General features: G+C 42.4%; 1 protein-coding gene across 1 annotated transcript in view; it reads left to right on the top strand.

The window, feature by feature from the left end:
• Nucleotides 1-16404, top strand: part of LOC128658246 (sushi domain-containing protein 4-like) — a 445272-nt gene extending 428868 nt beyond the window's left edge. Inside the window, exons 5-6 of the mRNA XM_053712783.1 lie at nucleotides 4159-4347; nucleotides 15968-16404. Of these exons, the coding sequence (XP_053568758.1) occupies nucleotides 4159-4347; nucleotides 15968-16404 (626 nt within the window). The remainder of the gene's footprint in view (nucleotides 1-4158; nucleotides 4348-15967) is intronic.
• Nucleotides 16405-16723: the final 319 nt, after the last annotated feature.

Genomic DNA, 16723 nt, shown 5'->3' with positions numbered 1-16723 from the left:
CTTTGCACTCACTGTAGAAACTCTAGCAGCACGGGTCAGGAATAATCCTTTAATCCAAGGAGTAACTTTTGTCCCTTTACATCAAAACATCAAAAATGTTTATTATATGCAGACGATATATTTACACTAAGCTCCCAAATTACCTCTATACCCCCTTCTCAAAGAACTTGCAGACTATAAAATGCACTCTAATTTTTCCATAAATATGGATAAATCTGTCCTGATGCCTTCTGTCACCTCGGACGCAGAGCAACAATACCTATCATCAAATACCCCCTTTCAAATTCGAAATAAACTACACTACCTGGGAATTGACCCCACATCATGCCCAACTATTTTACCTAAATTACATACCTTTATAAAACAAAACACAAACCACAGTAAATAGCTTGCATAAACAGGGACATTTCTCTTGGATGGGGCCCATAAATGCGATTAAAATGGTCTTACTCCCTAAGTTCTTATATGTTTTTCAGATCCTTTCACTTGAGCTGCCCCTCACATACCTTGTAAATCTTCAAAAAGTATTTTAATTATTTATCTGGTCCCACAAAAGACCAAGAGGCCAATTTAACAAATGTCTTGTGGACCTGATCCGACAATGCGGATCAGGTCTGCAAGGCATCGCTGAATGCGGAGAGCAATACGCTCTCCGTATTCAGCATTGCACCAGCAGCTCACAAATGCTGCTGGTGCAACACCGCCCCCTGCAGACTGGTGGCCAATCGGCCACCAGCAGGGAGGTGTCAATCAACCCGATCGTACTCGATCGGTTTGAATTCCGGCGATTCCTGTCCGCCTGCTCAGAGCAGGTAGACAGGGTTATGGAGCAGCGGTCTTTGTGACCGCTGCTCCATAACTTGTGTTTCTGGCAAGTCTATCGGAGCTTGATAGATAGGCCCCCAAGAGTTTCCATGCGCTCACTGTATCTCAGTAGAAAAGATGGTGACCTTTGAGTACCGATCCTCCTTGACTATAACAATTAATCTCACCTAGCAAGAATAGTAGCTTGGAAACAATCTCATACCAGCAAGCCATGGGTCCAAATAGAATTCTTCCTAGCAGAAAGTATACACTTAGGAGACACCTGCTGGATCCCAAAAAAACACAGGCCGTTAGAGGTTTCCACCAATCCCTACATTGCGGCAACCCTTAATACATGGGACAAATCATTGTCCTCTCTCACAACACTATCAGGCCTGATATCCCCTCTTACACCCCTGTTAAACAACCCTATACTCCTACACCCTGGCACCCTACAGATCCCAAACATTGAGGGCAAACCATCCAACCTGCCAGTCTATCTATTATTGAACAGTGGTCTATTTCAACCAGAAATTGAGATAGCCCAACTAACTGGCCCCCCTTTCACAAATGGTTTCCATACCTCCAGGCGAGACATTCCATCTTACACATCCCCCACAAAACTGACTAAACCACGCACACCCTTTGAATTATTGTGTACTACCCCCGCAATGTCTAAATCCCATATATCAATTATTTACAAACTCTTAGGAGGTGCCTTTCCCACTAATAGACCAGCTTATATTGTAAAATGGGGAACAAAACTTAATATCTCACTAACAGACATCCAATGGAATCACATCTTTAGTGTAACCAAAAAAAATCATTCATCTTCCTAATAATAGCTGAATCTAACTACAAACTCCTTTCCAGGTGGTATCTCACCCCCCCCCCCCATCGCCTACACAGCATATTCCCCAACTCATCCTCACTTTGCTGGAGACATTGTGGTGGGATAGGTACACTATCACACATCTGGTGTAAATACATTTTTAGGATCCTCTATTAACCTCTCCCCTTACTATAGTATTATTGAACGACGCTCCCCCATCCCCTGTCTATATAATAAAAAACTGCTCTATTGTATGCTGAATTGTGCAAGACGACTACCCAAACTGTGGAAAAAATCTGACCCCCCTACTTATACCATGTGGTTAAAAGAAATGGACCATATTCTAGAGTTAGAAAAACTACATTACACTTTTGTAGGTTAACAAGGCTTTATTTTAGACGTTTTATACATTTGGGAACAACGAGACACACTATGAGACAATACGACACTATACAATAGCACAAATAAAGAGGATACATTAACTGCACAAAATGGTTACCCTACATTTCTGTAATAGAAAGTACACTATGATAATTTATTGTATTCACCTTGTTTAAAAAAACTTGTTTGAAGTAAATATACTCTGCTTATAAGGAAAAGGCCTCTCCCAACTGGATTTACACCCGGGAACTCACGTCAATCTGGCGTGTTAGAAACGCCGATTCGAATTCTAGGCCTGTTGAGATTTAACAAGGCTGATCGGAGCATTTTGCTTACTGTTGTTTTTTGTATTGTTATTTCCTTGTTGAAAATGTTATGCATTTGACAATTTATCTATGACATTTAAATCAATAAAACATTTAACTGAAAAAAAAAACACATTGGTGATGTCTTTAGTGTTCTGCATTTCTTGTCTGAAGTCTTTGTGCACGTGCCCAGGTTAATAGTTAATCTAAGTCTATAAGCAGTGTTGATCACCAACATATTACACATAATTTAATTATCAGCCTTTAGACTGCTTACAGCAGCCAGCTAATGTGATACACAACTTTGGCTCAGTAATGTGTTAAAGGGACAATTTTTCAGTTTTTGAAAAATGTAAATCCCTGTGATAAAAAAAAATAAAAAAAAATTCTTATGCTTTTGGGGTGTGGGGATCACTGGAAACAAATACAATTGTGTGACTCTCCTTTTCAGCCAGTAAGCTTCTATATGAGGGAACAGCTGTTCATAGGCAGGAACTTTCGGTTTCAAAATAAAAATACACAGCTGTACTTCAAACGGTTTAAACCTTATACATGACAGAAATAAAGTACAGTTGAAGGCACATTATACCCAAATGTTGAATCACTTAAAAGTGAAGCAGCACATCTGTAAAAAGCTGACATGAACATCTCTATATAAACAAATAAAGATATTTTACAATAGCCCCTCAATAGCCACATCCCAATATTAAGGGACAAAAATCATCCAATCAGAATTCCTGTCGCTGAATTTGCAAGGGAGCGTGCATCTGGCATGTACAGGCACAGTCACTATATTTTCCTTCTCAGTGTAAGCAGGTTTACTGTGAAATCTCAATTGATTTCAGTGAAATTCCACAAGACCACAGTGAAGTAATGTATGAACTCAGCTGGTTAAAGGGACAGACTATTTGAAAAATGTTATTGTTTAAAAAGATAGATAATCCCTTTATTACCCATTCCCCAGTTTTGCATAGCCAATACGGTTATATTAATACACTTATTACCTCTGTGATTACCTTGTATCTAGGCCTCTGCAGACTGCCCCCTTATTTCAGTTCTTTTCACAGACTTGCATTTTAGCCAATCCGTGCTGGATCATAGATAACCCCACGGGAGTGAGCACAATGTTATCTATATTGCACACATGAACTAGTGCTGTGTAGCTGTAAAAACTATCAAAATTCACTGAAATAAGAGACGGCGTTCAACAGCTTAGAAATCTACCCAGGTTTAGCTTTCATCAAAGAATACTTAGAGAACAAAGTAAATTTGATGATAAAAGTACATTGGAAACTTGTTTAAAATTGCCCTACCTGTATCATGAAAATTTAATTTTGACTTGACTGTCCCTTTAAAGCTGGTTAGCGGTTTTTTTTGTTTTTGTTTTTTACTATGCGGATGACAGTCAAATGCCATGGATAACAGAGTATTTATTCTTATGAGCTGAAGGTATTTTATGATAAAGTATCTTCCATGTTTACATAGAGATATTCATGTGATATTTTCTTGTCAGCTTTTTACAGTTATGCTGCGTCACACTCTTAAGTGATTTAGCAGATGAGTATCCTGTCTCTTTAAGTAGACAGATGTAACAGGTGCTAGTTTTAGCTTGTGATATATATAACTGTGGGATATGCACATGGTTTTACCAGTGAGAAGAACAGATTTATACACCCACTTGCACCCTCCTCAAGAGTTTTAATTCTCAGAATTTGCCTAATTAAAATTCTACAAACATTTATTGTGTACAACATAATCTGCTAATTGTTTTCATACAAAAATCTTTTCTGCTAGAGCTTCTGGTTAATCATAATCATCTTTTTATTATCTCCGTAGGCTGCCTCAGACCACTGGTTCTTCCTCACAGTTATATCAACATATCTGAATTTGATTCCTCGTTTCCTGTGGGGAGAGTGGTTTACTACCAGTGCTTTCCAGGGTACAAGCTGGAGGGGGCAGAGTATCTGGAGTGCATGTATAACCTCATCTGGTCAGATGAACCACCCAGGTGCCTTGATGTTGAAGGTAAGTTCTCCCAGTGTTTCTGTTGAAGCAGATTATTATGTACAAAAAAAATGATACTCCATATCTACTTTATTGTTTGCAATGACTTTTTAAATAATTTGGTTCACATTCAGATGCCTAAAAGGCAAATAATGTCCAATTTCAGTGGAAACTCACACTTATATTTCAAATCCATGGTTAATGCTTGTAATCGACCAATAACCACATTAATGCTGGAAATATTAACAAAAGTGAAAACTTCTAGTAAAGTCTTCACAAACCACAAAACTTTTACACTTTTTCAAGACATTTTACAAAGAACATTGCTTTCTCTTGTTAAGTGTATCCAGTCCACGGATCATCCATTACTTGTGGGATATTCTCCTTCCCAACAGGAAGTTGCAAGAGGATCACCCACAGCAGAGCTGCTATATAGCTCCTCCCCTCACTGCCATATCCAGTCATTCTCTTGCAACTCTCAACAAAGATGGACGTAGTAAGAGGAGAGTGGTGTATTATAGTTAGTTTTTTAACTTCAATCAAAAGTTTGTTATTTTTAAATGGTACCGGAGTGTACTGTTTATCTCAGGCAGTATTTAGAAGAAGAATCTGCCTGCATTTTCTATGATCTTAGCAGAAGTAACTAAGATCCATGTCTGTTCTCACATATTCTGAGGCGTGAGGTAACTTCAGAGAGGGAATGGCGTGCAGGTTTTCCTGCAATAAGGTATGTGCAGTTAATATATTTCTAGGGATGGAATTTGCTAGAAAAATACTGCTGATACCGGATTAATGTAAGTTAAGCCTTAAATGCAGTGATAGCGACTGGTATCAGGCTTATTAACAGAGATACATACTCCTATAAAAGTGTAATATAAAACGTTTGCTGGCATGTTAATCGTTTTTATATATGTTTGGTGACAAAACTTATTGGGGCCTAGTTTTTTTCCACATGGCTGGTTTGCCTAGAAACAGGCTTTCCACTGTTGCAATATGAGTGGGAAGGGCCTATTTTAGTGCTTTTCTGTGCAGATAAAAATACTGACAGAGACATTCAGCTTCCCTCTGCATGATACAGGACATCTCTGAAGGGCTCAAAAGGCTTCAAAGTCGTGTTTGAGGAGGGTAACAATCACAGTAGACTGTGGCAGTTGTTGTGACTGTGTTTAAAAAAAGTTTTTGTCATTTATTATTCTGTTTTTGTTATTAAGGGGTTAATCATCCATTTGCAAGTGGGTGCAATGCTCTGCTGACTTGTTACATACACTGTAAAATTTTTGTTAGTGTAACTGCCTTTTTTCACTGTTATTTCAAATTTTGTCAAAATTTGTTTCTCTTAAAGGCACAGTAACGTTTTTTATATTGCTTGTTAACTTGCTTTAAAGTGTTTTCCAAGCTTGCTAGTCTCATTGCTAGTCTGTACAAACATGTCTGAAACAGAGGATACTTGTTCATTATGTTTAAAAGCCATGGTGGAGCCCCATAGGAGAATGTGTACTAAATGTATTGATTTCACCTTAAACAGTAAAGATCAGTCTTTATCTATAAAAGAATTGTCACCAGAGGGGTCTGTCGAGGGGGAAGTTATGCCGACTAGCTCTCCCCATGTGTCGGACTTTTCGCCTCCCGCTCAAGGGACGCACGCTAATATGGCGCCAAGTACATCAGGGACGCCCATAGCGATTACTTTGCAGGACATGGCTGCAATCATGAATAATACCCTGTTAGAGGTATTATCCAGATTGCCTGAATTGAGAGGCAAGCGCGATAGCTCTGGGGATAGATGAGATACAGAGCGCGTAGATGCTGTAAGAGCCATGTCTGATACTGCGTCACAATATGCAGAACCTGAGGACGGAGAGCTTCAGTCTGTGGGTGACGTCTCTGAATCGGGGAGACCTGATTCAGAGATTTCTAATTTTAAATTTAAGCTTGAGAACCTCCGTGTATTGCTTGGGGAGGTATTAGCTGCTCTGAATGACTGTGACACAATTGCAGTGCCAGAGAAATTGTGTAGGCTGGATAAATACTATGCAGTGCCAGTGAGTACTGATGTTTTTCCAATACCTAAAAGGCTTACAGAAATTATTAGTAAGGAGTGGGATAGGCCCGGTGTGCCCTTTTCCCCACCTCCTATATTTAGAAAAATGTTTCCAATAGATGCCACTACACGGGACTTATGGCAGACTGTCCCTAAGGTGGAGGGAGCAGTTTCTACTTTAGCAAAGCGTACCACTATCCCGGTTGAGGACAGTTGTGCTTTTTCAGATCCAATGGATAAAAAATGAGAGGGTTACCTTAAGAAAATGTTTATTCAACAAGGTTTTATTTTACAGCCCCTTGCATGCATTGCGCCTGTCACTGCTGCGGCGGCATTCTGGTTTGAGGCCCTGGAAGAGGCCATCCATACAGCTCCATTGACTGAAATTGTTGACAAGCTTAGAACTCTTAAGCTAGCTAACTCATTTGTTTTTGATGCCATTGTTCATTTGACTAAACTAACGGCTAAGAATTCCGGATACGCCATCCAGGCGCGTAGGGCGCTATGGCTCAAATCCTGGTCAGCTGATGTGACTTCAAAGTCTAAATTACTCAACATTCCTTTCAAGGGGCAGACCTTATTCGGGCCTGGTTTGAAAGAAATTATTGCTGACATTACTGGAGGTAAGGGTCATACCCTTCCTCAGGACAGGGCCAAAGCAAAGGCCAAACAGTCTAATTTTCGTGCCTTTCGAAATTTCAAGGCAGGTGCAGCATCAACTTCCTCTGCTTCAAAACAAGAGGGAACTTTTGCTCAATCCAAGCAGGCCTGGAAACCTAACCAGTCCTGGAACAATGGCAAGCAGGCCAGAAAGCCTACTGCTGCCTCTAAGACAGCATGAAGGAGCGGCCCCTATCTGACAACGGATCTAGTAGGGGGCAGACTCTCTCTCTTTGCCCAGGCGTGGGCAAGAGATGTTCAGGATCCCTGGGCGTTGGAGATCATATCTCAGGGATATCTTCTGGACTTCAAAGCTTCTCCTCCACAAGGGAGATTTCACCTTTCAAGATTATCTGCAAACCAGATAAAGAAAGAGGTATTCCTAAGCTGCGTACAAGATCTCCTTGTAATGGGAGTGATCCATCCAGTTCCGCGGACGGAACAAGGACAGGGGTTTTATTCAAATTTGTTTGTGGTTCCCAAAAAAGAGGGAACCTTCAGACCAATTTTGGATTTAAAGATCCTAAACAAATTCCTCAGAGTTCCGTCATTCAAGATGGAAACTATTCGAACCATTTTACCCATGATCCAAGAGGGTCAGTACATGACCACAGTGGACTTAAAGGATGCCTACCTTCACATTCCAATTCACAAGAATCATCATCAGTTCCTGAGGTTTGCCTTTCTAGACAGGCATTACCAATTTGTAGCTCTTCCATTCGGGTTGGCTACAGCCCCAAATATTTTTACAAAGGTTCTGGGCTCACTTCTGGCGGTCCTAAGACCGCGAGGCATAGCAGTGGCTCCTTACCTGGACGATATCCTGATACAGGCGTCAAGCTTTCAAATTGCCAAATCTCATACAGAGATAGTTCTGGCATTCCTGAGGTCACATGGGTGGAAAGTGAACGAAGAAAGGAGTTCTCTATCTCCTCTCACGAGGGTTTCCTTCCTAGGGACTCTAATAGATTCTGTAGAAATGAAAATTTACCTGACGGAGTCCAGGTTATCAAAACTTCTAAATGCTTGCCATGTTCTTCACTCCATTCCGCGCCCCACGGTGGCTCAGTGCATGGAAGTAATCGGCTTAATGGTAGCGGCGATGGACATAGTGCCATTCGCGCGCCTGCATCTCAGACCGCTGCAATTATGCATGCTCAGTCAGTGGAATGGGGATTACACAGATTTGTCCCCTCTACTAAATCTGGATCAAGAAACCAGAGATTCTCTTCTCTGGTGGTTATCTCGGGCCCATCTGTCCAAGGGTATGACCTTTCGCAGACCAGATTGGACAATTGTAACAACAGATGCCAGCCTTCTAGGTTGGGGTGCAGTCTGGAACTCCCTGAAGGCTCAGGGTTCGTGGACTCAGGAGGAGAAACTCCTCCCAATAAATATTCTGGAGTTAAGAGCAATATTCAATGCTCTTCTGGCTTGGCCTCAGCTAGCAACACTGAGGTTCATCAGATTTCAGTCGGACAACATCATGACTGTGGCTTACATCAACCATCAAGGGGAAACCAGGAGTTCCCTAGCGATGTCAGAAGTCTCCAAGATATTTCGCTGGGCAGAGACTCACTCTTGCCACCTGTCAGCGATCCATATCCCAGGTGTAGAGGCGGATTTTCTAAGTCGTCAGACTTTTCATCCGGGGGAATGGGAACTCCATCCGGAGGTGTTTGCTCAATTGGTTCTCCGTTGGGGCAAACCAGAATTGGATCTCATGGCGTCTCGCCAGAACGCCAAGCTTCCTTGTTACGGATCCAGGTCCAGGGACCCAGAAGCGGCACTGATAGATGCTCTAGCAGCGCCTTGGTTCTTCAGCCTGGCTTATGTGTTTCCACCGTTTCCTCTGCTCCCTCGTCTGATTGCCAAAATCAAACAGGAAAGAGCATCAGTGATATTGATAGCGCCTGCGTGGCCACGCAGGACCTGGTATGCAGACCTAGTGGACATGTCATCCTTTCCACCATGGACTCTGCCTCTGAGACAAGACCTTCTAATACAAGGTCCTTTCAATCATCCGAATCTACTTTCTCTGAGACTGACTGCATGGAGATTGAACGCTTGATCCTATCAAAGCGTGGCTTTTCCGAGTCAGTAATTGATACCTTAATACAGGCACGAAAGCCTGTCACCAGGAAAATTTACCACAAGATATGGCGTAAATATCTTCATTGGTGTGAATCCAAGAATTACTCATGGAGTAGGGTTAGGATTCCTAGGATATTGTCCTTCCTCCAAGAGGGTTTGGACAAAGTATTATCAGCTAGTTCTTTAAAGGGACAGATTTCTGCTCTGTCTATTCTTTTACACAAGCGTCTGGCAGAAGTTCCAGACGTTCAGGCATTTTGTCAGGCTTTAGTTAGAATTAAGCCTGTGTTTAAACCTCTTGCTCCTCCATGGAGCTTAAACTTGGTTCTTAAAGTTCTTCAAGGGGTTCCGTTTGAAAACCTTCATTCTATTGATATCAAACTTCTTTCATGGAAAGTTCTTTTTCTGATGGCTATTTCCTCGGCTCGAAGAGTCTCGGAGTTATCTGCCTTACATTGTGATTCTCCTTATCTGATCTTTCATTCAGATAAAGTTGTTCTGTGTACAAAACCTGGGTTTTTACCTAAGGTGGTTTCTAACAAGAATATCAATCAAGAGATTGTTGTTCCATCATTATGTCCTAATCCTTCTTCAAAGAAGGAACGTCTTTTGCATAATCTAGACGTAGTCCGTGCCTTGAAGTTTTACTTACAGGCTACTAAAGATTTTCGCCAAACATCTAACCTGTTTGTTGTTTACTCTGGACAGAGGAGAGATCAGAAGGCCTCGGCAACCTCTCTTTCTTTTTGGCTTCGGAGTATAATCCGTTTAGCCTATGAGACTGCTGGACAGCAGCCTCCTGAAAGGATTACAGCTCATTCTACTAGAGCTGTGGCTTCCACCTGGGCCATTTGCAAGGCTGCAACTTGGTCTTCCCTTCATGCTTTTTCCAAATTTTACAAATTTGATACTTTTGCTTCTTCAGAGGCTATTTTTGGGAGAAAGGTTCTACAGGCAGTGGTTCCTTCCGTTTAAGTTCCTGCCTTGTCCCTCCCATCATCCGTGTACTTTAGCTTTGGTATTGGTATCCCACAAGTAATGGATGATCCATGGACTGGATACACTTAACAAGAGAAAACATAATTTATGCTTACCTGATAAATTTATTTCTCTTGTAGTGTATCCAGTCCACGGCCCGCCCTGTCCTTTTCAGGCAGGTCTAAATTTTAATTAAACTACAGTCACCACTGCACCCTATGGTTTCTCCTTTCTCGGCTTGTTTCGGTCGAATGACTGGATATGGCAGTGAGGGGAGGAGCTATATAGCAGCTCTGCTGTGGGTGATCCTCTTGCAACTTCCTGTTGGGAAGGAGAATATCCCACAAGTAATGGATGATCCGTGGACTGGATACACTACAAGAGAAATAAATTTATCAGGTAAGCATAAATTATGTTTTTGTGCTTAAAAAAATCACTAAGGCCATTTTTAAATGTACTCGAAGGGACAAAAGTGTACTGTAAAATTAATTTCCCCTTGAAGTTTACAACAACTTGTTATACCAGCTGTAGAGTTTAAAATCTATGGAAAAATTGCTCCTTTAGGTATAACTTGTATAAGAAATCTGCAAATTTCATCTATAACCTAATCAAATTGGCTGAGCTTGCAGGGAGAGCAGATCTCATTAACTTATCTCTACACAAAATCCTCCTTATATTTTCTCTAACTGTATACACAGTGAGACCAGTATTTTGAGTGAACAATCAATATTTTATTACCTTTTTTACTCCCCCCACTGGGAGCTTGATTTCTTGTTTACACATTGCTTAAAAGGATATGAAACACCAACAAATTATTTCATGATACAGACAAAGCATACACTGTCCCTTTAATATACAATGGTCTAGTTTAATTATAGTTTCTTTCCATAAGGCAGGGAGAGTCCACGACTTCATTACTTACTGTTGGGAAATACAACACCTGGCCACCAGGAGGAGGCAAATACACTCCTCCCAAAGGCTTAAATATACCTCCCACTTCCCCTATCCGCCCAGTCATACTTTGCCTTTCGTCACTAGAGGAGGTGTCAGAAGATTTGGATAGTCCAGTAATGGGTACAGTATGTTCCCTTCAAGAGAGGACTGGAGTTTTAAGTAATCATATAAACCTCTCAGTGAGAGTATTGGTGAAAGTTAGAGTCTGGAGATGCAGGGAAAGTTTTTCTGCGAAACCATCCAGACTGTTAGCTAACAAATCCTGAGCAATCAGTGTTGACGAGTTTCACTGCTTGGTTTTAATCACTCAGGTCCCTGTCAGAGCGTCGCTACAAGGCTGTCACACTTGAGAGGCTGTATCTGTTCCACAGCATGGATCCTAGAGAGTAAGTCCGCTTTATGGTTATAGCTGGGACTCCTGTATAGAGTCACATTGTGACTCTTCTATACCTCAAGAGGATCAAGGGATAATATCTCCTTTAGAGAGATTATTGGGAACAGTTATGGGGATTTTTATGTTCTGCGTTAGATTTGGGCTCATAAGACTGTGTGCTTTTGGCTTGGGAACAGACAGGTTTCACTTTCGTTTTTGAGTGTTGTGCAGCTTATATTAGCTTAACACTCTTTTGCATAGCAGGAGAATTCCTGTCTTGTGCACCACGTGACCTGGGTGCAGCCTTTTTCACTTCCTTGCAAACCTGCTGCAGACAGCACTTGGGGTTATAAAGGTGCCTGTTAATATTAAAAACATTTTTTATTCCATCTGTGGAATTACATACCAAAGCTATGGAGGACTCAGATACTACGTTAGAGGGTTTGACTCCTTCTATAGTGAATAATAATACCTGTTTATACTGTGAGGAGGCTGTAGTTTGCCCGCCTGCTCAATTTTGTTCCAATTGCCTAAGCACTGTTTTAAAGTCAAAGAAGGAAGCTAAGTCTGCCAATACCCATAGCACAATTAGTCCCTCTGAGCCATCAACCTCTCAGGATTCTATGACCCAAGAAATTTCTGCTCTGTCTACACAAACCGCTTCACATGCAGTTCCCCATGGCACAGCTAATTTTCCATCTGGAGGGGGCCTTTTTCCTGTGGACTTTACCGCGCAGCTACAATCGGTGGTGTCTGCGGCCCTGAGTGCCCTACCTATCTCAGAGAAACGTAAAAGAAAGGTTAAACATAGTTCTCCCGACTTCATCTCCTGATTTATCTAAATTCCTATCGGATCTAGCCTGTATGTCTCAGCTATCCGAGGATGAGTTAAATTCTGTAGCGTCAGAGGGTGAACTTGCTGAATCGGAAACGTCTGTTACTAAGTCTCCTCCGGCGGAGAAACCCTCTTTTAGATTCAAAATTAAACATTTGCATTTTTTAACTAAGGGAGGTCCTGTCTACGCTAGAGGTTCCAGAGGCTAAGCTGCCTGAGGACCCTAAGATCCCTAAGTAAGACAGGGTCTACAAAGACAGGAAGGTCCTACAGCCTTTTCCTGTACCAGTTTGTATGACGAACATTATTAGTTACGAATGGGAAAGAATTGGAACTTCCTTTTCTCCCTCGGCAACTTTTACGAAATTATTCCTGGTCCCTAACTCAAATAGAATAGTGGGGTACCATACCCAAGGTGGATGGCACCATTTCGATGCTAGCTAAGCGTGCTACTATCCCCCTTGAGGATAGTTTGTGCTTTAGAAAGCCTGTGGACAAAAAGTTGGAAATTTTCCTGGGGACAATGTTCCAACACACAGGATCTTTATTCCAACCTGCGGCAGCAGTAGCCACAATGGCAGGAGCAGCTACCTACTGGTGCGACTCTCTGTCTGAACTTATTGAGGTGGAATCTCTCCTCTAGGATATTCAGGAAAAAATTAAGGCATTAAGAATTGCTAACTCCTTCATCTGTGATGTGAATATGCAAATTATTCACCTGAACGCAAAGGCTTCAGGTTTTGTGGTTCTAGCCAGACGTGCTCTCTGGTTGAAGTCTTGGTCTGCGGATATGACTTCTAAATCCAGGTTACTTTCTCTCCCCTTCAAGGGGAAGATCTACCTACAGTCATTGAATATTCATTCCTTTCGTTCAGACAAGTCCCAACGATCTCATTCCTCATCCAAGCCCGAGCAGCCCAAGAGTACTTTGAAGCTGGCTCAGTCCTGGAACAAGTTTAAACAGACAAAGAAGCTTGCCGATAACAAGTTGACATGAAGGGGCGGCCCCCGACCTGGGATCGGATTGAGTAGGGGGCAGATTGTCACTTTTCTTAGATGCTTGGTTTCAGGATGTTCAGGACCCTTGGGTGCTGGAGGTCGTATCTTAGGGATACCGGATAGGTTTCAAGCCCCATCCGCCCAGGGGCAGATTCCTTCTCTCCGGTCTGTCTACAAGACTAGAGAAGAGGACTGCCTTTTTAGGTTGCGTATGGGACCTAGTTTCTTTAGGAGTAATTGTCCCGGGACCTGCATCAGAAATAGGTCTGGGGTTCTATTCAAACCTCTTTGTGGTTCCCAAGAAGGAAGGTGAAGTTTTCATCCAATTCTGGACTTGAAGTGCCTAAACACATTTCTAAGTGTCCCATCCTTCAAGATGGAGACAATAAGATCAATCCTTCCACTGGTTCAGGAAGGACAGTTTATGACTACTATAGACCTGAAGGATGCATACCTTCACGTTCTGATACACATGGAACATTTTCAATTCCTGAGGTTTGCATTTTTGGACCAACACTTCCAGTTCATAGCACTTCCGTTAAGCTTAGCTACTGCTCCAAGAATATTTACAAAGGTTTTTGGGAGCTCTCTTAGGGTTGCCAGAACACAAGATATCGCAGTAGCACCTTACCTGGAAGATATCTTGGTATAGGCACCATCATTTTGTCTTGCAAGGGAGCACTCGGAATTGCTTCTAAGTCTTCTTCGGTCACATGCATGAAAGATAAACTTGGAAAAGAGTTCTCTTACTCCACATACCAGGGTGAATTTCCTGGGTAGAGTTATAGACTCGGTATCCATGAAGATTAGAGATATTGCAAGCTAACATCAGCTTGCCCTGCAAGCCTCCCTAAGTCCTTCGGTGGCCCAGTGTATGGAGGTGTTTGTCCTCATTGTATCTTGTATGGACATCATTCCCTTTGCCAGATTCCATTTCAGACCCTTACAACTATGCATGCTGAGACAATGGAACAGCGACCATTCAGGCCTGTCCAAACAGATAATACTGGACAGCCTGTCGAGAAATTCTCTCTCTTGGTGGCTCTGTCAAGATCACCTGTCCCAAGGCACATGCTTCTTGAGAACATCCTGGGAAATTGTGACTATGAACGCAAGTATTTCTGGCTGGGGAGCCAATTGGGGTGCCAGGAAGGCACAGGGTCTGTGGAGTTAGGAGGAGTCCATGTTGCTGATCAATATCTTGGAACTTCGGGCAATATTCAATGCTCTTAAGGCTTGGCCTCTTCTGGGTTCGTCCCAGTTTTTCAGATTTCAATCAGACAATATAACTTCGGTAGCCTACATCAACCATCAGGGAGGAACAAGGAGTTCCTTGGCTATGAGAGAGGTTTCTCAGATACTGGAATTGGCGAGACCCACAACTGTATGCTGTCAGCGATCCACATTCTGGGTGTGGACAACTGGGAAGCAGACTTCCTTAGCAGGCAATCTTTTCACCCAGGGGAATGGTCTCTTCACCCCGAGGTATTTGCAGAGATATGCTCCAGATGGGTTGATGCCAGAGATAGATCTCATGGCATCCTGTCTCAATGCCAAACTACCCAGGTAAGGGTCGAGATCGAGGGATCCTCAAGCAGAACTAATAGATGCTCTAGCAGTTCCCTGGAGTTCAGACTCATATATCTATTTCCTCCGTTACCTCTTCTCACCCGCAGGAGTGAGATCCGGTGATTCTAATGGCTCCATCCTGACCGCAAAGGACCTGATTCACGGATCTGGTGGGGATGTCCTCATCTCCTCCATGGAGGTTACCCTATCGCAGGGACCTGCTACTACAGGGTTCTTTACCTACATCAAAATCTAGATTCTCGGAGGCTGACTGCATGGAGATTGAATGCTTAGTCTTAGCCAGGAAAGGTTTCTCTGAGATGACACTGACTGACACTTTGATTCAAGCTCGTAAACTGGTTACTCGACAAATCTATCCATAAGGTCTGGCAGACTTATCTGCACTGGTATGAAGAGCTTGTTTTTTCTTGGCATAAGGTTAAGGTTGTCAGAATTTTATCCTTTCTCCAGGATGGACTGGAGAAGGGTCTATCTGCTAGTTCCCTGAAGGGATAGCTATCGGCCCTGTCGGTGTTGCTGCACAAGAGATTAGCTGAGCTTCCGGATGTGCAGTCCTTTGTTAAGGTCCTGACTAGGATCAGGACTGTGTTTAGAAGGGTGGCTCCGCCTTGGAGTCTTAACCTTGTTCTTTTGTGTGTTGCAGCAGGCTCAGTTTGAGCCAATGCATACTGTTGACATTAAACTGTTATCCTGGAAGGTTCTGTTTCTGTTGGCTATTGCCTCTGTTGGCTATTGCCTCTTTTGGCTATTGCCTCTGTTGGCTATTGGGTCTCAGAGATTTCTGTCTTGCAGTGTGATTCCCCCTTACCTTGTTTTTCACGCTGATAAGGTGGCTTTACGTACTAAGTTAGGTTTCCTTCCTAAGGTGGTGTCAGATCAGAAAATGAATCAAGAGATTGTTGTTCCTTTGCCGAGGAAGGATTGGGACACGAGAAAGGAACGTTTCCTTCACAATCTAGATCTGGTTCGTGCCTTGAAATTTTACCTTCAGGCTACTAAGGAGTTCAGACAATCTTCATCTTTGTTTGTCATCTATGCTGCTATGCAGGTAAATGTAGAGGTGAGAAGGCCATTACATCTTCCTTGTCTTTCTGGTTGAGAAGTACCATCTGCTTAGCTTATGAGCTTTCAAGAAAAACAGAGGATTTGTCAAAAGTTGTCTCACCTGAAGAAATGGAGAAGCTGATTAAACAAATCAATGACAAGGCAGCGGAGCTGCAGAAAGTAAAAAAAGAAAGAAAATGGCAAAAGTTCCTAAGGGATGAACAAGATTATCAGCTGGGGAATGTATACAAGTGGAGGAGCGGTAACCAAGGTTATAGATATAACAACAAAAGGGGTGAGAGACGTAGACCCAATCAGCTGCAAGAAGGGAGACCAGGTGACCTGTGGGGAGCTAAGGAGTCCGGCTCTGCCACAGAAGGTTCGTCATCCCCTTTAGATACGAGCAGCGATGACGGAGGAGTAGAGGCGGGCGGAAATATCGCAAGAGGCAGAGGACAGATCAGGAGATCTAACCGGAGAGGAGGGCAGCTGCAGAACAGGCAGTGCTGATGATCAAGAGGACAACCGCAGGAGATAACACAGATGGGGTAAGAACACAACTGCCCACTGTGATAAATATATCGGGACATGAGCTGTCAAGGGAAGAATGTGACTTACTAGAAAGGGGATTGTCTTTCTGTCTCATAGCGATACAAACTTTTTATAGCTTGAAAAGGACATACAGAAATTTTATAGAAATGTTAAACTGAAGACTTGGTTCCATGATAATACCTATGAAGATATAAATGTTGATAATGGTGTGGCAGAATGGTCACTAAAAAATTTAAATTTACGAAATAAGAGCATGTTTAATCCTTCTGTGACATGT

Source organism: Bombina bombina, chromosome 4 (genome assembly GCF_027579735.1).
Source record: "Bombina bombina isolate aBomBom1 chromosome 4, aBomBom1.pri, whole genome shotgun sequence".
Lineage (NCBI taxonomy): Eukaryota > Metazoa > Chordata > Amphibia > Anura > Bombinatoridae > Bombina > Bombina bombina.
This window is presented reverse-complemented; position numbering and strand designations above follow the sequence as displayed.